We start from the raw sequence: 25,506 nt of genomic DNA on the forward strand, positions 1-25,506 counted from the left end.
ACTTAGTGTTTTTCTAATAATAGTATGAATAATTGAAAAAAAAAATCTTGGCTTTGGACAATAAACAACATAAATTCCACATCCTTGATTCTTCATATATATATGTGTGTGTGTGAAATATTGAATTATCTTTGGTAAATGTTATTTTTGTGTTAACAATACATGCTCAACTGTTTGTCATTTGCCATAAATCATCTTTAAGATTGGTTTTCCTCTTTTTATATGGCATGCATATACTGTACAGGGGGAGAAGGTTGTCTGCTGGCATCTGCTGGATCTGTTATTGGGATTGGTTCTGACATCAGTGGATGTATTCGTATTCCATCATTTATGAATGGTATCTTTGGTCACAAAGGTTCCACAGGTAAATCTGGTAGATTTATAGATTAAAGTATTAATCACCTTTTTGTTCAGGTCTATATCTTTTACACTAACTCTAGAAATTAATTAATTAATCACATCACTTTAAAATAAAGTTAATAAGCACTTCTGTATCACTCACTCTCTTATACTAATTTCATAACCTCAAAATTTCTGAGGGAAGATTTAAAAAGAAAAGAATTCAGTGTAAATATAATTCAAAATGGCACATGTGCTACACACATACACACAGTTAAAAGTAGTACTGCTAAAATGATTATGTAATAAATTATTTATTAAAACATGAACCAGCTCTAAAATGACATGTTTTGGTTTTCTTGTCCTACTGTCTTGAAGAGTAAGGGTTGAAGTTTGCTGGTTATGGTATATAAGTAATATAATTCATGTTGTACCATAAGAGATGTATCAGTGTAATGATGGTGCATGTAACCCCACAAACCAGTCTTATGAAAGGATAGCTACTTCTAGTTTGTATGATTAAAGAATAATCAATTTAGAAGGAAATAAACTGGTTCTAAGTAAATCATATTAGAAAGAACAAATTCTGATACAATACGTTATCTATTCTCACATAAATAGCTATTCTCGTTCAGTGATGCTTTCTTATTCAAAATTACTTTTCTCATACCACAAGTCTTGAGCTTTCACATACTGTACATTCAACATGGTTCAACTGCAACAATCCTCCACCAATAGAAATGCTACACACCCTCCTGATACATGTTTGATTTTACTGGACAGTCACTTTTTGTTTGTCAATGCATGTGCCAAGATGTTTTTCTGTTGTACTCTTCTATAATATTTTCTTTTTCTTTCTTTAAACTTTTTGCTATTCATTCCAAAGTGAAAATATTCTTTTCACTTTTAAAATTTGTGAATTTAAAGATAAATTATTATTTCCCAGTTTTATTTCTTTATTCTAATACTGTTGTCTTTGATCATTCTTGTTAAAAAATGAATTCCAAAATCCATGTTACCACTTTTGAGGTAATCTGTCTACCAGCATGTTTACACAGGCTGCAAGAAAGGGTAATTTGGATATAGAATTATTGGTTCTTTTCTGCTGAGAGGTTAATTGTCATATGAGTCAAATTGCTTTTCATATTATTGCCCATATTGCTCTTGAACATGCAGACCTTTTCATGCTAACGAGGAATTTGACAGCCTTTTTTCTCTATCTGATTTTGCCATGTATTTGTATTCCCTGACTGTGGAATTAGGTAGATCTAATATGCCTTTTTTTTTTTAGACACATCCATTTCTATCCATTTACCATTTTCTTATAATTCCCTTTGTTACGTAATAACTTCCTCTTCTCAATAATATGTCTTTCTTCTTGCCAGGATATTAGACTTCATACAGAGCATGTCTTTTGGTTGGTTAATGGTGCTAGCATGCCTCATCTTCCACGAGCTTCAGATCAATTTGGTTTAGCATACCATCAGGCTGATTTTCTATTTCTTGATTCTCAACAATTGGAATTGCTTTTATGCATATGCAGGCAGACTCTGATTCTTTCGTTCGTTTATCCCACACCCAGTTTCCCTCTCTTCATTTTACCCTAGCAACTATCCTAAAATATTTTCCAAGACACTCCACCATGACCTTGAAGGTTTTCCAGGAGATAATTTCTCTTTGATTACCTCCACATTGGCATGTTTGTCTTTTTGGTTTCCTCATAAATGGGGTTTCTTTGTTGTTGGGATTTTCTGGAGAAGGATGCTATACTTTCCCAAATTTGGTTACTACCTACTTATCTCTGGGACTTATATATGGCTTTCTTTGGTGCTCTGTTTCTGGTAATATTCTGAGACTTTGGAATCCTATGTGGAATTAGTGAGACAGCAGTTGACCCATTCATCTGTGGTTGATCATTTGTCTCATTCCAAGCCTGTTAATGACAAGCCCCTGTTAATGTTTCCCATCCCACTCATTTTCAGCTTTACCAGTTCCTACTTCCAGGGGTTCCTCCTCTTATCATATAATTCAACACTGGTGGATATGTCACCAATATTACTGAGGACTATCCAGTGGGGGCTCAATTGACCAATTTTGTTCCCTTATGGCATATTTTCTCCACATTGGATTATTTGGGTATTATCTGAGGGCATTGGATGTTGATCAACACTCATCACACTTGGACCCCATCTTTTTCTCTTTGACTCTATTTGATTAAGCTTTCAGTTTGCCATACTCTTACTACTCATAAAGTTCTATTACTTTTGGGAATGTGGTCTTCTGTGAAAGTCCTTATTCCCTTGGGTTTGGTGCTTACGTAGTCTCTTTAGTGGTCCCCACATGATTAGTGTAACCTTGAGTGGAATTTATTTACCCTTTTGGCACTGAATAAAGGATTTTAATGTTTGGCATGGTGCTGAATATATATTTTTGATACTTCAACAAATTACGTTATCAGTACTAAAAGTATGATATCTCGGCAATAATGCAACAAAAGTCCGTGAAATTTTCAGTGATTGTACCCAATACTATATGTGTTAAATTCAATACATAAGAATAACAGGAATAAAGGAAGACATCCTGATACACAATAAAGAAGTGCCATGTAAAGCACAATAATTTATTATAAATTATATACAATTTGTGCAGCAGCCCATTGATAGTTTTTGTGGTTATGATATATCTCATGGCATGGTAAAAAGCACATGAGGAGATTGCACTGTTTGCAGAAATAATTAGTCTGCTTTCTTTTCCATCCAGCTGTGTATCTATTGCTGCAAACAGTACAATCAGGTTTGTGTTTTTTGTCTTCATATTGTCCAATACTGTGTCTTTCCACCAAGCACTGACCTTTATCAGTTTTTGGTCTTCCTTTTTGTTTGGCTTTGCTGGCATATCTCTCCAGCAAATGTTGAATAATCTGCTCTTTGAATAGTCTTGGAGATACTGGGTTTTCACTGTTGCTCTTGCAGTCTGCACAATATACTATATATCTGTTAACAAGAACTACTTCCTTAAGCTGATGGTAAATGGTAGAACACCACTTGGTACCTTTGTGTGGATACATAAAGGTTCCCAGCTTTTGGTCCATGATACTCCACCCATGTGTTGGTTGTATGTTTCAACAATCAGTAGTTTTCTCGCATTTCTGTATCCACCAGGCTCTCCTCTGGATCAAATTCTTTTATCTTTGGTGCCATTTATGGAAATGGTCGATAAAAAATGCACACGTTTAGTGTCATGCCAAGCACATGCTATCATATTACCACCACTCATAAATATCGGCAGATCTCCTTTGCTAAGATGCAATCTTGTAGGGTGGATATCTGATGGCATGTGTTTCTGTCCAGCGTTAACTGTGCCACAAGCCCCAGTTCCATTCATCTCTAAGTTTTTGAATAAAGAAGGCAAAAAATAAAAGTTGTTCGTGAAGACTATATGTCCCTTATTCCAAAACTCCTCCAGTAGATTCAAACATATAATTTCTGTGACTGAGTATCCAGCCACAGGCACTATGGTATTTTTCCCACAATATGTAATAAAGTTCAAAGCATATCCAGATTTTTTTACACACAGTGCAAGTTGTTTGATGCCCCATCTTGTGGGTTTTGATGGTAAATACTGTTTGAGATGAACTCTTCTTTTTAATTTGATGATACTTTCATCAATGGACAGCTCACATTGTGGGGCATATATTGCAAGGTATTTTGATTCACAGAGATTCATCAGATCCCGAATTTTCTACAGTGGATCATAATTTGGATCTTCACTGTTTGGCCGATCATGCTCATTGTTAGCAAAATACAGAAATGATGTCAAGATTTTGTAACAATCTCGTGGCATTACCTATGTAAATGGCACACGAGTTAGCCAAAAGGAGCCCCAGTGATCTTCCAGTTCATGTTTCTGGCACAACCCCCATTGCTGTTTGTAGTGCAATATATGCTTTGAGTTCATTGACATCGATCTCAATCCATTTCATAAAACGGGAGTAAGATGGCAATTTAGTGGTGTAGTTGAAATACTGCAAAGCGTATCTATTTGTTTGATTACAAATCAACTCAAATGCTTCATCAGGAAAGAAAAGTTTGAAATACTAAAATGGAGTGAAATTTGCTGAATTAATCAGGGCTCCAGTGCGAGTGGTAAAATCTGGCAACCAGTAATATTCAAAATTATTAGTGTCACTGTAATATTGCCATGGAAAATTTGGGTCCTGGTTTTGGTCTTCAGGTTCATTATCACTTTCAGGGGGAGCTTGGGGCTGTGCTATACTAGCTGGTAGACCTCTCCACTGACTTCTCCTTGTACCTCTAGACCTCTGGGAATATACACTCCTTGATCGTCCATGAGGACCACCACTAGAAGTGCTAAGGGCATCTACAAAATAAAACAAAAAACTCTTGTACATAGAAATATAGCACTTTTCCGATGTTCCATGTATGTATGTATGTTATATTTATATATTTTCCTATCAACAATATATGAAAATGTAGAGAACTAGCCTTGGTCAGTCAGTTTATGCAATAAGTTATATGACCCTAACTACACCATGTGCTTACCTAAAGCAAGGGCAGATTCCAGGCCATGAATGTCTTCATTATCGCTCTCATTCGTTACAAGTAAGCTTTCATTATCATCTGGCTCAAACTCTTTGTCACTCTCTTCATTGTTAAAAATAATATTGATTACTTCTTTTGTGGTATAAACTTTTTCTTTTGGCATTTTAACAACATCACAAGTATCAACAGAATATGCAAGGAAGGCGTCTTTTAAAACAATGAATAGTATGATCTACACAGGCTGGAAAACAAAGAAATCACGTGACCTCCAGTTTAAATACCTGCTGGGAATCCCAAGACATCTAATATGCATTGTTCCTTTGAGAAAATTCTCCAGTCGGACATGTGAACCACACCATATACATTCATCTCACACTATCTGTATTGGATTGCTGTTTTTTCATCATTAGCTTATAATCTTCTCTCTGTGAACATTCTCCATATTTTGGTGAGATTGTGACTATGTAAGTTATCATTTGGATACCTCTTAATTTTCTGGGGCATTTCTTTTTCCTTTTTGTGTACAGATCACACTCTGTGACAAGTGGTGTCTGCCAGATATACAACTTTATATAGCCAAGTATGTGCTGTCAGACATAGCTCATATTTATAATTTTCTTAGCCACTTAATGCTTGTTGTTGAGATGGAGTATTCTATAAGATTGTTTGTAGGTTTGTCCTTGTGACATTTATTTGTTTCATTAATATTCTTGTTCTGAACCATGGATATCTATGGACTTCATGGGTAAAGCAGAAGGTGATAACTGCCTGTCTCTGCCATTAATTTGACTGAATTAATCGGGTATGGTCTGCTTTTCAATATAGGGTTCTTGTGGTCACCTGTTGCACTGTATCTGATATTAATATTCCTCCAGTTTTCTCCATCACATTTTCTCCTTTCTTTTTTTTCTCATTGGAATTTGGGAATTCTTACCACTTTCCAATTCCTGGCCTCTGGGGTGGTGGACCATGGAGACATTCTCCATGGTGAGATAGTGATATGCAATACAAAATATAGTGAAACCATTCAGTTGAGAATAAGATGGTGGTGTTCTGCTAATATAGATAACATGATGTTCTCCAATTTGATGCTCCATCTCTGTATAGGTTTATTTGAGGGAATGCTGTAGCTTTGGAGTGAGCTATCAAAATTGCTGTTCATTCACTCCTTGATTTGGATATCTCATCCTACCCTCTTATGGATGTTTGTTCCCAGTGGCTGGGTTTTGGATTCAGAGCTGAACTAATCAACATAATTCTTCACACGTATTATGAGTATCTGTTCCCTCTCTCAGTTATATTCTTGTTTATTTCATCATGTTGTGGGTTACAATGGTGGTACTTGCTGATTAATAAAGTTCGTCCTCTTGTGCTATCCCTAAATGATTTTAGTTTACTGGAGACATTTTTGTGTTGGCACCATTCATGCCAGATTGGTTTTGAGTGGGAGTGTTTACAAGGACATCTTTCTTTTGTCAGTTTATGAATGCCATGTTCCCAAATTGGTTAAACAATTTATCATATTTCTATTATGTATCATGTTCATAGATCAGTTGGTAGGAGATTTGCCTCTAGTTTGCTGACCTTAGGATGAAGATGATATGATCCCCTTTCCTATAGCCACATAGATGTCAGTTCCAAGTGGCTAGGATTTCAATTATAGTTGACTTACCCTGTACAGTCTGTTGCACTCTAGCTGATCTACCTACACCTAGGGTCACATTCTTTTTACTCTCACCCACATTCATGTAATCTATGGGAATGAGATTCAGATATTGTGTGGTTTGGGTTCCTATTCACCAGTTGTTCTCTCCCTTTTAAATGTTCCTCTTATTTTCTACCCATTTCTGCATCACCTCTTTCCACCTTTCCATAAGTAGTGCAGTCTCCCACATATAATCCTTTAACACAAAGATATCCTCTTTTAAGGTGTTCTTTGGATGCTTTCAAAGAATGCTTCTTTTTTTCCCTAACACTATTCCCTTCATTTATTCATTATGGAATTCTAGCTGTTTATGTAAGTGAAGGTAATGTATCATATTGGTAGTTATAATTTTCCGATAGTGAAAATGTATTTCATTCACATTTTCCACCCTTCCTCACCACTGAAAACTGTGCTTCTATTTTCTGCTAACACTTAAAACAGTAGTTCACTAGAATCAAATAGAGGCAGTCATGTGTCAGGAAGGTGTGTAGCACACCTATTGGTGTAGAGTTGCCTCATGATAATTTACATGTGTGATACAGGTGAACTATGTTTGTGTAGGATATGTGGGAACTCAAGGCTTGTGCTAAGCAAAACAGTTTTTGCATATAGAGAGCAAAACTGATTTAAGTGGGGGTAAGCACTTATTGTAAATGGTTTTTCAATATAGGAAAGTTATAACATTTATTAATCTGTTTTTCAATAAATGTACCACATTGTTACTTGCACATTATCGAGCAAAAATGCTTGTTTTGTGAAAGTTCTGTTGATTTTGATACATGAACATTAAAATCTATAGCTTTTTTTTAACCATGTAAATACATATACTAAATTTGGATGTTAAAAATCCAAATAAGAAGATAACAGATCATTTTAGTCATAAAAGCTGTCATTTAAGTGTATCATTATTGCAGAAGTAATCAGAATTTCTTATAGATTTTCTGTACCATTTTAGGAATTGTTTCAAATCAAGGAGAATACCCCTCAGCTGAGAAAGAACTGGACAGTTTTCTTTCTACAGGACCAATGTGTCGTTATGCTAGTGACCTTCTTCCTATGTTTAAAGTGCTCGCTGGAAAAAATGCTTCAAAATTGAAACTGGATACAATGGTAACATGTTACAATTAGAACACTTGTAGAGAGGAATTCACTATATAGTATAAAATTATAACTTAGCTTACATCAACTATTGTTAATTAATTTTAATACTAGAAATAAATTACCTTGAAACATCATAATAACATGTATTTCATTAATTGGACACTTTATTTTTTGCTTCACTACTTCATGAGTGTTGCGCTAAAATGTAAACCATAACTGACAGTTTATTTCTGATATTAAAATGTATTTTATACACTATTTTGCAAAACAGAAAACAAATAATTACTTTAATGACCATATTTATCATTGTTGTTACTTTTCTTAGTATTATTATCGAGAACCTTCTGAAATCTTGTTGTGTCTTTCAGCTACTACTGATGATTAAACTTTATTTATTACTTTTTGTTACCCACTTCATGTGTCTTGTAAAGTTACAAGGGTTAGTTAAAATCTTAGTGTGTTACTCACACCTCATAATATGTTTAGTATATTATTTTTCTTTTCATTACATTTAACTTGGTTATGTTTCAAGTATAGAATCGTTATTCTTGATAGTTATTGTAAGGTTTTGTTGTTTATTTCATTATTATTATTTGGTATCATCATAAACATTAATTGTTTTCTGGTTCTTTTTATACTGAACTATCTGTATTTTTCTGCTATCTTCCTGTAAAATTACTTTGCTGGAGCTATTTAATGGGCTTCTATTGGTTTTAATGTAACCTCTATTAACAGTATTTATCAGAATGTTTAATATATATCTATATATATTTTTTTTATATATTTACTATAAATATTGTCTAGCATTGTTAGTTTAGCATATGGTTTAGGATTAACCTATATTGGCTAGACCTTGTAAAATATTACTGTAATTATGTTCAAAATCATCATTTCAGTGAGGGTATCCAGCTGGTGAAACATTTTAGTCTTTATAAAATGCATAACTATATTTAATTAGCTTTACTAATTATCAACTTATTTTTAGTTGTAAACTGGGTAAGTAACTTCCATTGATTAATTGGTAATATTAATAAAAAATGGTGATTGTAATAACATTAAAATGTAAATAGTGCTTTTTGTATTAACTATTAAAGAAATATAAAATGTTTACCTTTACTGGGTATTACTAATACCAAAGATCAATAATTTATAAAACACAGTAAAATTAGTGTCTCATCTTGTCATTATTTATTATTTAAAGTCAGCCTTATCAAATACTTTTATAATGAACTGTTCATCTCTGTCACTGGTTTTTGGAAGAAACATACAAAGTATATATAAAAGAAGAAAAATGCGAATTTTTGGAGGTGATAACTCCACAAACAGAAATGATGTTACTTCCATTTTACATCTCTTAACGAGATTTGTATGCCACTAGCCTTGGTTTAACTCTCTCATGAACACATTTTTAACCTGAACTGTGCAATTATAATAGTTTTGCATCAATAGAAGAATAACACAACTTCATGAGTAATATCTATCTATGGACTTGTTATAACTTCATTTTTTCTCTCAGTATTGCAATTAACAGATGTTGTTTATTTTTTATAAGTTCAATTTGATGAGATTTGCATCTTTCAAAACTTTGGTTTTTGTTTTCTTTAGCTTTTGCTTCAAAAGTGCTGATTATTACCATGAATTTTCAAATGACAGTGAGTTACACTTAGTGACAATGTTACACATACACACACACACAGGCCTTATATCTATGAAGACTTCTTGAGGCTATTTGATTGTTAGGGTTGTTGCAGTCTTTGTTCATTGTTTTGTGGATTATTATGTGCTTAGAGGGTTTTTCTCCAAAAATAATATGAGTTGTCAAAATTGTTTAAAACTTGAGAAGAACTTTGAGAAAAGTATGCAATTTGAAAGGAATAAAATAACCTTGTTTTTTCTACTAATTTTCGTAAAAAAATCTTTAATTAATTTATTTCACTCAGACTCTGAATGGTTAAGCTGCAAGGTGATTTTAATTTTGAGTATAAAAATTTTTATAAAAATATAAAGATTTATATTTAATTTTCCAATTTTTCTACCATATCAATAGCTATTGCTATTATAATCAACACACAGTGGAATTGTGTGCTTAAAATTAAGAAATAGAAGTAGGTACATGCTTATTAACCCTTCATTGAATAATTTTAAAATATTATCTTTGGGTCATATGTTTCATGTCATATCTTTACCTTTTCACTTACAGTTTCTTTATAATGTTTTATTTTCCTTTTCTTCTCTTCACTGTTGATTATTTATGTTGATATGCATTACAGGCAATAGAGTGGTATGAACAACAGAAATACCTTAACCTCTCTTATCTCTCTCTAGATTTCATTCTCAGGTCTGTACTTTGTCTTTCATCTGTGTCCTTTAACTCTATAACATTGATGTGATGCACTTTGTAGCATATTACATAGTTCTCATTATATTTTATTCAAAAAATAAAACAAGTGAATACAATTGTTTAAACCTTCACCAAAACTTTGCCTTCCTCATTGTTTGTTATTAGGGTTAATGGTGTTTCCTTTTCTCTTAACAATTCCTCACTCACACCCGAATGCCTCATCCCCATTGCATTCGTAACTTTTTTACCTAACTTGCAAACATTCTTTCTTTTCTTTCTAGATTCCCAGTCTTTGGTACATATTTGGCATGCTTGGAGATCAAGCTTCTTGCCTCCTATTTTACTCTCTGCTTCTCCATTTTCACATCTTATTTACCCCATCACCCTCTTGTATTCAGTTTTCTCCCTCCATCTTTTGTCAAGGTCACTTCATTGTGCTCCATACACGTTTTCTATAGAAGTTTGGTCCATTCTCTTTGTCAGTTAAGCCTGTACCAGTTCTTCTGCTCTATCCCTCCTTGCTTTGTTCCCTTTCTTGTGTGCATGGTTTTTGTTGAATACCCTTTCTTTGCCCAAATATCTTTCATGTTATTCATTCTCAATGGAGACTTGGGCTGACATTGTACAACTTCAGTCTTCATTATCTTTCCAGCACCCCTTGGTGTGGATTCCTGTACGTGGTGAGGGGACCTCCCAGAGAAGGTTCTGTTCTTTCAGTTTAACTCCTCTGGGATTTAAACATTTACTCACGTGTTTGCTGTGCGTGGCGACCCGTGAAGGGGAGGAGAGGATCCTGGTGGTTGAGGGGTCCAACCCTAACACACCACTTTGGCCTCGAATTCCTGTAAACAGGCAGCCTTTGGGTGGCCCCCCTTGGGTCAATTGGCTGGTCCACTTGGGCTAGAGTCAACCAAGTACCAGTGTTGGAAGTTCTCAATGGGTGTTGTGGACATTGTGTCTGATGCTGGTGTTTCGGTATAGTGCTTACGAAACCCTGGCGTTGCTGCAATGTCCTTGCATGACATTGTAGTGCATCCCCTTGTAGGGTTCCATGGTGGGTGGGATCAGTGGGTATTGAAATTTTCCTTTTTTCCTATGGATCCTCCAACAAAACATTTAAATAAAATAATGAAAAAACAGTCAATAGGTAAACGACCACATCTTGAAGACTCTGAGCATCAATTTTCAACATCTGTAACACACGTACCTCATTTTCTTATATTACATTCTCTTTCAGAAAAACCTTTAGGGCAAATGTCCCCCTTTTTTATTCAGAAGGGACTAGAGGGACTTGCTGGCTCTCCAAAGTCAGTAAAGAAGCTTCGATCTGGAGACATATTGGTTGAAACATCCACATCCCAACACAGTAAACTCCTTTTGAATTCAAAGGCAATTAGGGATGTACCTATGGAGGTTACCCCTCATGCTACCTTGAATTCATCACGAGGAGTTATTGTTCAGAGGGATTTGAAGAACGTCTCCAAGTCAGAGATTCTCACTGGACTCTCCAATCAAGGAGTTTCTACAGTGAGGCGCATCTCCACTCGCAAAGACGGAGTTACACTGCCGACAGATATCCTTGTTTTGACATTTGCATCACCATGTGCACCTGCCACCATCAAGGCAGGTCATCTAATTTGCAGGGTGCAGCTGTACATTCCAAACCCTCTTCGATGTTTCCAGTGTCAGAGGTTCGGCCACTCAAAGACGTCCTGTCGTGGTTCCCTGACATGTGCTCGTTGTGGTGGCGAGGACCACGATGCCTGTGAGTGTCACACAGACCCACATTGTGTCAACTGCAATGGTTCCCACCCGTCCTACTTTCGTTCTTGCCCAAAATGGTTGGTGGAAAAAGAGGTGCAGCATTTGAAAACAACCCATAACATTAGTTATACTGAGGCTTGGAAGTTGCTATCCGGCACTCCATCTCGAACATATGCTGCTGCACTTTGTTCCACAACTACAGTGGGAGTGCAGACAGATCTCTCTGTACCTCCAAGAGAATCGTTTTCAAAACAGATGAAAAGCCTTTTGACCTCCATGGTTAAAAAGGTTGATGAAACGACTTCTACACCCATCTCTGTTCCTCCCATACAGTCCAACAAATCTCAAGATCCACATCCTTCGGTTTCAAATACAGGCATTTCTTCTAATACATCTTTTTCTTCAACCTCACGATGCAAAACAATCATTCATTCGCGTCCTCAGTCACTGGAATGCCCTTCCAACAACAAAGACCGGCCCAATCGACCCAGGGCAGGATCCATGGAGGTCGATAGACCTCCTCCGAATAAGGACAGTAAGGAAAAAAGACATGGTCATAAACAGAAGGGTTCTCCAGCCACTTCGCCTACCTGTCATTAAAAATGGCCACCTTGATACAATGGAACTGTCGAGGTTTACGTTTTAATCTGGATGATATCAAAACACTGATTGCTTCCTACCATTCTGTATGTCTTTCCTTATAAGAAACATTTCTAAAACCTGCTGATACAGTCACCATTCAGTAGTTTTCTGTGTACAGAAATGACAGGCTGTGTGATGGACGAGTACATGGAGGGGTGGCACTATTGGTTGATCAGTATGTGCCCACCCTGTCTTTGTCACTCAACACACCCTTGGAGGCTGTAGCCATCCGTGTTTCCTTGGGTCGTACCATCACTTTTTGTTCGCTCTACCTGTCTCCTGGAGAGACATATGATCAATCAGACCTTGATGCTCTTGTTGAGCAGTTGCCATCTCCCTTTCTACTCCTGGGGGACTTTAATGGACATCATCCCCTCTGGGGAACTGCTGTTATTGATAGGAGGGGTTGCTCTGCGTATGCTCTCTGATCACAATCTTTCTCTTTTCAATACTGGTTCTTCCACTTATATTCACGCACCTAGTCAGTCCTTTACCACTATTGATCTCTCGGTTTGCTCCCCTTCATTATTTTCCTATATTTCATGGAGGGTTGACAATAATCCACTAGGCAGTGATCATTTTCCTATACTTTTGAGAGAGACTGGCCGTGGTCAATGCCACCCTACCCGCATGCCCCGGTGGTAGCTGGATCAGGCAGACTGGTCCACTTTCACTGCTCTCACAGAACTTGATCCTGCCATCGTGAATCAGCCATCAATACATGACTGTGTGGGAGCAGTAACTGACTGTATTATACAAGCAGCTGCTCAGTGTATTCCTAAAACCTTGACACGTTTTCCACAATATCCTCATCCGTGGTGGAATCCTGCTTGCCATTTGGCACGGAAGGCTCAAAAATGGGCTTGGGATACTTTCCGTAGATATCCCACACTTTTGAACCACATCACTTTCCAACGGGCCGTGCACATGCTAGGTGGGTAAGACGTCAAAGCCAGAAGGAACCTTGGATTAATTTCACAACTAGTATATCTTCTACCACCAGTTCCAAGGTCATATGGGACAGGATTCGAAAGGTCAATCTGTTGGATCTGATGATGTACATTATGACATGCTGTGCTATCTCTCTCCTGCTTCTCTTGATATTCTTCTAATTGTTTTTAACTGGATCTGGCAGGAGAATGTTTTTCCTGATGCCTGGCACCAGGCTATTATCTTACCTTTCTCTAAACCTGGGAAAGATCCCAAGATTCCTTCACACTACCATCCAATTGCTTTGACAAGCTGTCTCTGTAAGACCTTAGAGAGGCTGATTAATGCTCGCCTTGTTTGGTTCCTCGAATCAAACAACCTACTCTCGCCCACCCAGTGTGGGTTCCAACGATAGCATTCCACCATGGACCACCTAATTCGACTTGAAACGTCAATCAGAGAAGCCTTTCTCAAATGCCAGCATCTTGTATCAATATTCTTTGACATTGAGAAGGCTTACGACACAACATGGAGGTATGGCATTTTGTGAGACCTCCATATATATGGGTTACGTGGCCATTTACCCATGTTTAATAAAAAATTTTTAATGGACAGCAGATTCCAAGTTTGTATGGGTTCGACACTTTCCCGTTCTTTTGTACAGGAACTTGGGGTTCCTCAAGGCTGTGTTTCGAGTGTCACACTTTTCAGTATAAAGATAAATGCCATCACTGAACAACTCCCTCTCACTGTTGCAAACGGGCTCTATGTTGATGACTTTCACATCTCGTGTCAGTCATCGAATATGAGATATATTGAGCGGCAGCTACAAACTGCCCTCAATCGTGTACTGAAGTGGACTATGGCGAACAGCTTTCATTTTTCTCTCTCTAAAACAGTTTGCATGCACTTATGCCACCAATGGGGTATCCACCCTGATCCTGAACTCCGTATCGGTGAAGTTTCGCTGCCAGTGGTCCCTGAGACCAAGTTTTTGGGGCTTATCTTTGACCGTAAGCTGACTTTTATACCACACTTAAAGCAGCTACGGGTCAAATGCACAAGAGCACTGAACATCCTCTGTGTCCTCTCCGCTGCCAGTTGGGGAGCGGATCATTGTTCTATGTTAAAGATATATCATGCTCTTATTCGATCGAAACTTGATTATGGATCAATTGTTTATGGCTCTGCCAGACCCTTGGCCTTAAAGATGCTGGACCCCATTCATCATCAAGGACTTTGGCTCTGCACCAGGGCTTTCCACACCTCCCCAATTCAGAGCTTATACATAGAATCTCATGAACCTTCTCTGCACCTTCGCCGTTTGCAACTGTCTTTACTATATTCTTTGAAACTTCGCTCCTTACCAAAGCATCCCACTTGGGGATGTGTTTTCTTTCCTCAGTGGGCCATACTTTTTCAGAACAGATGATCTGTCATTGCTCCTTTTGGCCTTCGCGTCCAGGTGCCATTATATGAATTGGGTCTGTAATTGGATAATATTGCAGAATCCACTGGTAAGCCCATCCCCCCATGGTTTATTACAGCCCCCAAATGTGACTTTTCTGTAAGTCATCTGAAAAAGGGAGATACTCCCGATTGGAAGTACCGTCTTTTATTTACTGAACATCTTTCGAACAGCCTTTCTATTCCAATTTATACGCATGGTTCAAAATCAGGTGACTCTGTGGACTCTGTCATGGTTTGTTGAGGTTCGGTGGTTGCACTCAGAATCCCCTCTACAGCTTCTTTATTCACTGCTGAACTGTACGCCATATCTCTTGCCCTGGATCATATTGAAGCTGAGCAGTACTCCAACTGCACTTTTTATACTGACTCTCTTAGTTCTCTTCTGGCCTTGGAATCACTTCACGTTGGTTCACACCCTGTTCTCACTGATATTCAAAACCGACTGGCCCATTTCTCATTAACATCTACTTCTATCCAGTTTTTCTGGATACCAGGTTACGTTGGTATTCCCAGGAATGCTCTTGCAGACATGGCAGCTAAATCTATCTGCTCTGGCACTATCACCACTGTGCCTATTCCGTACATGGACTATGGTCCTGTATTCAAGGCTCGGCTCCGTGCCAGCTGGCAGTCCACTTGGAGTGAGCAACATGACAACAAACTTTTTCAAATCAAACCCAAAATTGGACTTTGGCCATCAAGCTTCCGTAAAGTTCGGAAGGAGGAAGTTGTTCTCACTAGGCTACACATTGGTCACAGTTTTTTAACTCATCGTTTTCTTTTATCAGGAACTGATGCACCAATGTGTAGTTTGTGTAACACTCAAATCACTGTAAGCCACATTTTACTTTCCTGCCATCATTACGACTCTCAACAATGGCACTATTTTAAACATGCTCTGTCCCAGGGTTTGTCTGTAACATTGGACAGTGTTATTGGTGATGGTGACACTGTCCTCCTTGATAAAGTTTTTAGTTTATTAATGGCCATTAATCTTTTTAACCTCATTTAACTGTTTGATATTTATTCATTACACCTTTTTCATTGTGGTTCTCTTTTCAGTCTCAATCTCTCTAGTTCAATTTGATATTGTAAAATGGCCAGAACATTAAATAACTCGACACCAGGACTGGAAAGGCCAACTTCAGGTGACGAACGCTGCTGTTTGAACTATTCGATTGAACTACCCATTAGTCGTCCTGACGAGTTGCTATTACACTTTTGCTGCATGTCATTTAACACTTTTATTACTTTACCTTTTAGTACTGGCCATAATGACACATAACCCGAAACCAGGACTGGAAAGACCAACTTCAGGTGACTGACAGTGGTTCTTGTACTTTCCTATTAGTCTTCCTGGTGGGTTATGCTCATTACCATTTTGTTAGAGAAAGTCCTTTACAACTTCTCTTACTCTGCTTTCTCTCTTAACATTGTAGACTAGGTGTCAACATTGATTTTATACTTTTTCTGTTTTCCAATGATGTTTTGTTTTACCTTCATTCCCCTTTATGTATTTTCCTACATTTAATTTATTTTTACCTTTTTTACTGGACGTTTGGCACAGATAGCCTAGCTGCTTTGTGCCATAAAACACTAAATCAATCAATCAATCAACTTTCCAGCATCTTCCTTCTTTCACGATCATAATCTTTTACTCCTGTCTATATCAGTATACCCCTAATCTTCCTATGACAGGTTACATATCTTTCTTTTTCTTTTTTTTTTGTCCACCCACTACTTAATTAATGTCTTGTTTGGCACTTTTCTTGTTGGTTAGTATCTTGTCACATCATGTGCTGCAAGTACCCATTTTTTCCTCTTTGCTTGCAGCTAGTATCATTTTTAGTCAATAGTCATTTTTTGTTTCCCCCCCTTCATGGGGGGTATTTTTCACCAAGTTTGCCTTTGGTCATGGCCAATTTGCTTGACATTTTATTTAAGTTTCTTCTAAACTTGTCCTCCATATGTTTTCTACATTTCATCCATGAAATTTAGATATTGCAATTTCTTTTTATTTGCTTTGACATAGTATTGGTCCCTTTTGGATTCATTTCTATCTTGAAGGCCTTTTCTCACCATATTCCTGGTTTGTAGCTGTCATTCCTTTTCTTGAACAATTGGCTTCTATTAGCCTATTCTTAGGTGGTATCTTCTTCTCCTGCCTTCTTTTTTTTTGCAGGAGACTTGTCAATTGCTGAGATATCCAGGTCATTTTTCATGCCTACCCTAATATTTGGTATATCTGTTCATTTTTTCATGTCTTGTTTTTTTCAAACTACTCCTTCTATGTGATATATATGGAGTACCTGTTCACTATGACTGTGATTCTTGTTCTCATTCTATGCTAAGGATTATTTCATATTTAAGGACTCATTTGTATGGGACATATCCATCTCCTGCAGATGGATTCTTTCTTGAGTTTCATAGTCCTCAATTATGAACCTCTCCTCTCCTTGAGGAACTGTTATGGTAATTGTAATATATCTATACTACTTCCAGTGTTTTCTCACCTTTTCCCAAACCTGAACTATCTCTGCACTGATGCTTCTGTCTCAGAATGAAGCACATCTTTGAACAATGAAATTACTTCTAGCATTTGGATGCAGGATGAGCATTCACTCCACATCAACATTCTCTAACTTCTTGCTGTTCTTTTCTCTTCTGGTTGATCAGATGTAGACGATTCACTCCAACGTATCCATGGTCATTTCTTAAATATACTGACAAGAGGGAACCCATTCCAGGAACCCTTGCTTTCAGGTTCATGCACATTGGATTCGTCTTATCTGTTATGTTGCTAGAGCTATGCATTTTCTGGTGGACTACCACTTTTGCCCAGGGTCTCTTTACCCTCAGTCTCTCACTTGCTACATCTCTTGATTCTGATCTCTTGTTCTTCTTCCTTTTACTTGGCTGTCAAAGCTCTTAGCCAGGATTAGTCTTACCTTTTTCTAAATGCTTATCCTCTATGTGTTGTACTTATGCTTTAATTGAATGTGCAATTAAAGAAAAACATCAATTTAGTGTTATAAGGTCATTATTTCTAGTATAAAAATATCTTCTATACACTAATGTACACAACAGAAATTAAATAATGAGTTTCCAGACATAAACCATAGAACCTGTAGTACAACCTCAAACCCTAACTCACAAGGAAAACAGCTCAAATTGGTTTTCTAATTAAGTGTTGCTGCAAGAGGATTGTATCTAAAGGTATTTGGAACTGTTTCAAGATACCAGGTATTTTAAAGGAGAATCAGAAATCACAGAAAAGGTTGGTTAGATTTCTCTCTTCCATTATATAAGAAGGACTTAAAAATAACATTATTTACAAAGAAAAACAAACATCTGTGACTAATCCAACAACACCAAATAGTTTTAGATATTTCACAAGAAAAGGTTTTTAGTTTCTACACTTGGCTTATGAACATTAAATCAGGTACCTCATGTAAAGAAAGGAATTTCACTCAATACTTGAAAAGAAGTAAAGTGTATATGTTGAATAAATCATAAAATCTGAGACATTTGTTACAAATGCTAATAACAATCAAGAAAACATGACAAGAATAAAAAAATAACAGTGGAAAATGAGCTTGCAGCTTCCTCTTTGAACCTTCTAACTAAAGGACCTGATTTTGAAAAAAAACAAAAAACTTTCCAACCATGTGTATTTAAATACTTTGTCTTCTCTTGAACAAACCTTTTATTTTATTTGATGGAACCACTTCTATAAAAATAGAGAAATGACTAAAACCCAGCAAAAGGTCCCAAACTTAACCTCTACTGTAACCAAAATTGAAATTGATAACTTTGAATCAGACATTAAATACATTTTTGAAATTATTATTTGTAATCGATTCATTTTTCACAAAATGTTACTTAATTATAAAAGAAAACATAAATATGTTAATAGGGTGTATTTATTAAATGTTTTAGACATAAGTTGAGAAAATGAAAGCTGGCATGGTTGAGATAGTTAAAATAAGCTTAAATCTAATGGAAGCTATATATTATTTAGGAATGGAAGGAACATTTTTATAAATAATGTTTCTTTTATAAGAAACTCTGTATCATGCTTGGCTGTTTAGAGAACTTAAAAGTTAAAAAGATAAATCAGATGTTCTGTTTTTGTATTGTACTGATATATAGTGGAGTTAGGAGGGTTTGTAACCTTCCTTCAAGTTTTATAGATATTTCCATGTGTTCAAATGCTTGCACTTTAAGGTTACATTTGGTTTTACTAATAAAGGAGGTCTTACAGTCTCCACAAATGTATGAGTAGGTGAGATGTGAAAGATTGGCAGTCGACAAACAATCTTTATAGAGGAAGAAATTTTACAAAATGCTTCCTGTTATCAATTTTGTGTTTTGTTTTATCATTAAGTTACATTTTCCACAAAAATGAGCTAAAATGATTGTTTCAGAACCTATAGGACTGTTGAAAAACTTGGTCATTAACTCTAAAGTTTCAGTTTACACTCGCTGACAGAAACCTTCAAACTCATTAGCTTAACATACTTGATGAAGAACTTATATGTATAGAAACACTCACACAAACATCATCTCTCATCTAAGCTGAATTTATCTCTAACTTCATTCACTTTCTAACTTTGTTTCCCGGTTGGACTTCAACCACCTCGTGAATCTTATCAACTGAAGTAACAAGAAGAAAATTGCTAGATATGAACATGTACAGAATGTTAAACAAAGAAAACTTTTTAATAACATAACTCACAACAAGATTTTCCCTGACAAAGTCATCTTTAGCTAGAGCAATATCTGCGACTATCAGAAAATAGCACTGGCCAAGTAATCAAACTTCTTTATACCACCTTCAAACCTCAGTTATGCCAATTACCTCTATTCCTGGGAGCTTTATAGTAGAATATAAATTACTTGCCTATTTTCGTCAAGAATACTTCTGAACAAATATGAGAACTATTTACCAAAAAGTTGAAAACTTAGCACTCTCCTCCTTCTCTAATTACAACACATGAAGAATATCTTCAAATCTAAAGACCAAAGAACTCTCCAGAAACAAAGATATCACCAGACCAGACAAAGGAAACACAGTTGTTATTCTCAACAAAACTATTTTAAGAAAATGCTTGACATTCTTAATGACTGTAATAAGTTCAAACCTATAAACCAAAAAACCATTAACCCCTACTGTATAACTTGAAGGGAAAACTCAGAAAATTATCAGAAACCTAAGCAAAAGAAATATTTCTGATTGTGTTTACAACAGTTTTGATCTCACAGGATTCCATCCTGAAATATTATATGGTCTATCAAAATTTCACAAACCGGACACACCCCCCTCTGACTTGTACATTCTGCTTTAGGCACTCATGTTATAATGTAGCTAAATTCCTCATACCCATCAAAACACCTTTTACTATGAATGAATTTGGAACACCTGACTCCTTCGAATTTTCTCAAGATATCAGTCAGCTCACCTCTCTATAAATCACATGATGACTAGCTTTGATATTACTTCTCTTTTTACTAATATTCACCTGGACAAAACCATTAATACTGCACTGTCTAATCCCTTTGCTAAAAACATTCTTGTTAATGAACTTTCTAAGTCTGATTTCAAATTGATTCTTGAACTCTCAGCTAAAGACTTTTTTCTCCTCTAACAATATCCCATATGAGCAGATAGATGGCATTTCTATGGGTTCCCCACTGGGTTTTATGCTTGTCAAAATTTTTCTCTGCCACTATGAACAGAACTGGATTGACAACTGCCCTTTAAGCTTCAAACCTGTTCTCTACAGAAGGTATGTTGATGATACTTTCCTTATTTTCTGCCATTATGATCATATTCAATGCTTTCTTAACTGTTTTAATTCACAACATCCCTCTGTACAGTTCACTAGTGAAATTGTGACAAATAACTCTATTTCCTTTCTGGACATGCTTGATAAACATGATGCTAACAGCTTTTAAACTTTTGTCTATCATAAAACCACATATACTGACATTTTCACTCAGTTTGACAGAGTCATATATCTTTTTTCAAATTCAGTCTTATTCTGTTTAATATATTGAGTCTACAAACTTACCTCATCCTATCTAGCCCTTCACAAAGAAATTACTTCCATACTTTTAAAATGGGTACTCCATGCATTTCTTGGAGAAAATAACTTTCTCTCTCTTAACTAATTTGTTTGTCAAACCAACTGAGATACTCACTATACCCAAACTTCCCTTATACACCTGCTTATCATATCTCAAGAGGCAAAGATCCCTCATCTAGAAATAGTTTTAAAAATTATTTAAAACTTACTTTCCCCAAATTGACCTGAAAGTTATTATGAAAGTGAATCTGAGACTAAAAACTTTTTTTCCTCTGCATGAATTGTTCTATGATTAATCATTGTTCACATCTCACCTACTTATACATGTGCAGAAACTGTAGGGCCTCTTATATTGGTAAAACCAAATTTCACCTTAAAAAATATGAACATGTTAACACATGGGCATATCTATAAAAACAACACACTCTGACCTAAAATTGCTTCTTCTGAGTAATACAAATCTACTTTTTTACATTGAAGAAAGAATCAGTATTGTATTTCCAACATGAAAAACATAGGTAAAAAAAGAAGGAAATTTTTTTTAAAGACAAAACAAATAAAAGGATTATTTTTGCAGCTCTAACTGATGACATTATCTCTGAAAAAATAAAACTATAATACAATGGCCAGATCCAACCCTAAAATGCCAACTTTCAAAATCTCAGTACACTACCCAAAATGTAATAAATCCCACTGTCTTAAAAACATGTTTACAATCTAAAGATGGATGTCTTGTCACCAGTATTGTTTACCAGCTTACATATAACATCTACCATCATACATATGTAAGGAAAACTGAAAGAACCATACACACAAAGTTGGGAAAACATTTACTCTCTTTATAAACAACATCATTGGAGAAGTGCAGTGGCAGATTGGTCTTTAACTAATCATGAACAAGTAACAACTGATTTGAAATCACCAAATTTGCTCACCAAAATCGCCAAGTATATTGATAGAAAATTCAAAAAAGTGCTTCTTATTGAAGAACTATGACCACTGTTGAATAGGAACAGAGGATGGAGCCTACAATTTTAAGCACTTTAGTTTTTAATCCTATCTTTTGTTATTTCAACAGTTCTTTTCTTTCAACAATAAGCTATGGAAAAAGACATTGAAAAGTTAAGCTGTTATAGATTTTTGAAAATCATTTAATATTTTCATTTGCAGTAATTTGGATTAAATAATGAAAGAATGACTAGATTTAGTAAGATTGGTTTGTTTGTTTTGGATTTTGCACAAAGCTACTCAAGGGCTATCTGCACTAGCCATCCCTAATTTAGCAGTGTAAGACTAGAGGGAAGGCAGCTAGCTAGTCATCACCACCCACTACCGACTGTTGGGCTACACTCTTTACCAATGAATAGTGGGATTGATTGTCATATTATAATGCCCCCACAGCTGAAAGGGAGAGCATGTTTGGTGCAACGTGGATTCAAACATGCAACCCTCAGATTACGAGTCAAATGCCTTAACCACCTGGCCATGCTGGGCCAGTAAGATTGGTAAAAAGAAGTAAAAGTTTTAACTTAGAGTTTAATGTGTAATAGGTACTACAGTGTTAAATCAGGGTTAGTAGGTGAGACAGTAATTTGGCATAGTTATAATTTTGCTTACTGGTAAATCATAAAACACATTAATACATTGTTTTATTAAATAAGTACAATCTAAAGATAGTTTATTATGTCTCTATGTTTTAAGGACTAATTTATTTAAATTCAGCATAGGTAGGTTATAATATTAATCAAGCTGAATGCAATGCATTATTAGCATTACATGTACACCAAAAAAAAAGTAGTAGAGATAAAAAAGTATGTATAATTGATTATTAAACATTAGATATAACAATGACACTGTTGACAATAGGCTACTAGTATTTGATAATGTGGAGGGTAGGAATCTTGAGGGATGATAAAGGAAGGCTTGTATCTAATGATTATGAGATGGCTGGGTTAGTAAATTTTGTTTTTCTTCAGTTTTTATTAATGAAGATTTAAGCAGTATTCTACAGTTTGAACAGTTAAGAGATGAAAATAAGATCAAACAAGATGACTATTAATTCTAAGCTTGTTAAGAAAAAAGTCAGAAGTTTATTAAAAGATAAAGCCCCTGGATCAGAAAATAATTTTCCCAATGGTTTTGAAGGAGGTTAAGGATTGGGTATCTGAGCCACCTGTTACTTATTTTTGTAAGTCTTTCAATAGTGGGCAGGTACTATAGGAATGAAAATTAGCTAATGTAACTCTCCATTTCAAGGGAGATGATAAAAATTGCTTTAATAATTATAGGCTCATTAGTCTTACATTATTTGTTGGAAAAGTTTGTTAAAAGATACTTTGCAAAATCATTTAACAAAGTGTAAAATGTTACTGGATCATTAACATTATTTCACTAAGGAAAAATGTTACCTTAAAAAATCTTTTCACATTATATGAAAAGATTATTGCATATGTAGATGATGGTAAAGGTATAGATTTAGTGTGTCTAGGTTTTCAGAAAGCATGTAACAGGGTGCACCATAAAAGTCTTATAAAAACATTGTCTCTTGGTGTTGGGGATAACTTAGCAAATTAGATAAAAGAGTGGCAAGAAGAAAGAAGGCAGAGGAAGGTTACAAATGGAGTTCAGTCAAACTGGATTAATGTTATAAGTGAGGTACCTCAGGGTTCAGTCAAAATGGGTTTTGATCATAATAAATGTAAGATAATGCATTTGGGTTATCATAATTTGAATAAGAATAACCTTATCAGTGACAAGGAATCTTGATGTAATACTGGATCAATCTCTTAAGCTATCCAAGCAGCGTGCTGTTGCTAGTGGTAGGACAAATAGTATTGAATACAAGTTTAAATAGGTTATAATTTCATTATATAGGTCACTGGTTTGGCTACAGTTTGAGTATTTTGTCCAGTCTTGGGTTCCTTAATTCAGAAAGGACATTGAATTTTTGGAAAGGCTTCAGAGGTTTATTGCTAACAGGGTGATTGGCTTTTGGATTGGATTGCATTTGGATATTGTGGAAGCAGTAAATTTAAACAAGTTTAAGAGAAAGTTTGATAAGCATATGAATGATAAGGACTGGCTTTAAGGTTTTTTGTTTTTAATAGCTTTAGTTTAGAGGATGAGACAGCCAAGATGGATTAGTAGGTCCCCCATATTGCCCAAATCATTATGTTAATTCTTTTGCTACAAGTCTATTTTTTTCTGCCCATGTTACAAGGTTTTTGTGAGCTGTGTTCAAAACTTAATTAATCTACTTTATTATCATAGTGTATGAATAAATATAGCATAAAAATGTATCTAATAATACATATTTTAATAGCATGTAACTTTTAAGTTCTGAAATTTATAATGACAGCACATTTACTGGTGAAACCATTATCACGTGTAAAATTTGTGAAACTTACAGTTGTCTTGTTTTATCAGTTCTACAACTTATAAAAACAATATTTTAAATCCTTAATTTCCCCTGTTGGGAATTGTGAGAATTTCTCTATAGACATCCCCTCTTCTGCTCACAACAGCAGATACATTACATAACATGTTTGTTTTTTGTAAACAAAGTGTAGTGAAAATATAATTATATACAATACATGACACACAGTACAACATATAAAATTATATAATATGTATTATGAATCATGATTTATGATAATATATATGTGTACGATTTTCTCAACTTGTTATCCAACACGAAATATAAACTACCTGGTTAATTATGAATATTTTGTATTATCAGTTGAAATGAATCAACCAAGAAAAGATTCTTTTGAATTTAAACCTACTGACATGGGTCATGGGTCACATTTGTTCACTTTCATTCAAAATTTTATAGAACTGTTACTTTATGAATGTATGTTAATAAGTTTGGTATCACATTCTAGATTACAATTAAAATTTTAGTATTATATAAACATTAATTAATTTCTTAATTTAAAAGTAAGTATTAAAAGAAGTTCTAAATACTAATTTTTATGTGTTGTGCAGTATATTGAATTAGAAATGGTTGAAATCAGATGTTTTTGATGTCAAAATACAAAGTCTGTAGTTTCTTACAAATTAGATACTCAAATCACTGGTATTGACAAGCTAGAATGTAAAACAAGAACTTTTTATCTTTTCTATTCTATGTGGTAATGTATTTATTAAATCAACCAGTGTGATCCAAACCATCTTTTAGTATTTGAAAATACCTTCATATGTACACTTCACCCATTGGTGTGTGTATAACCAATCAAAAAATCATGATGTCTCCCTACTGGTTTTCCAAGTCTCTGCAAAGTATTTGTATGGAAAATTCTTTCTTTTCATGCTAGATTTCAAGTGGTAAGGTGAGACATTAGTAAGCTCAAAATTTTATATTTCTTAGACCTAAATACAGGTTAGTTGATTAGCCTGTTAAATTATAGTGAAATTCTGTGATACAGTAATTTGATTTTTGGTTATTTCAGTATGTATAACCTTAAATATTTATTTTGTTTCACATTCCACACATGTAAAATTTGATAAGGCAAGCAGCAAACAAGTACAAAATTCATAACTAGAAGAGATAATTGTGAGCTA

The 25,506-nt window shown here is 35.3% G+C and overlaps 1 protein-coding gene across 8 annotated transcripts in view; it reads left to right on the plus strand.

The window, feature by feature from the left end:
• Positions 1-25,506, plus strand: part of LOC143229178 (fatty-acid amide hydrolase 2-like) — an 80,617-nt gene that overhangs the window by 22,447 nt on the left and 32,664 nt on the right. For all 8 annotated transcript variants that reach the window (XM_076461100.1, XM_076461099.1, XM_076461104.1 and 5 more), the window contains 2 exons: positions 245-364; positions 7,562-7,716. In XM_076461100.1, coding sequence (XP_076317215.1) covers positions 245-364; positions 7,562-7,716 — 275 coding nt within the window. The remainder of the gene's footprint in view (positions 1-244; positions 365-7,561; positions 7,717-25,506) is intronic.

The sequence above is a fragment of the Tachypleus tridentatus genome, chromosome 10, assembly GCF_004210375.1.
Source record: "Tachypleus tridentatus isolate NWPU-2018 chromosome 10, ASM421037v1, whole genome shotgun sequence".
Classification (NCBI taxonomy): Eukaryota; Metazoa; Arthropoda; class Merostomata; order Xiphosura; family Limulidae; genus Tachypleus; species Tachypleus tridentatus.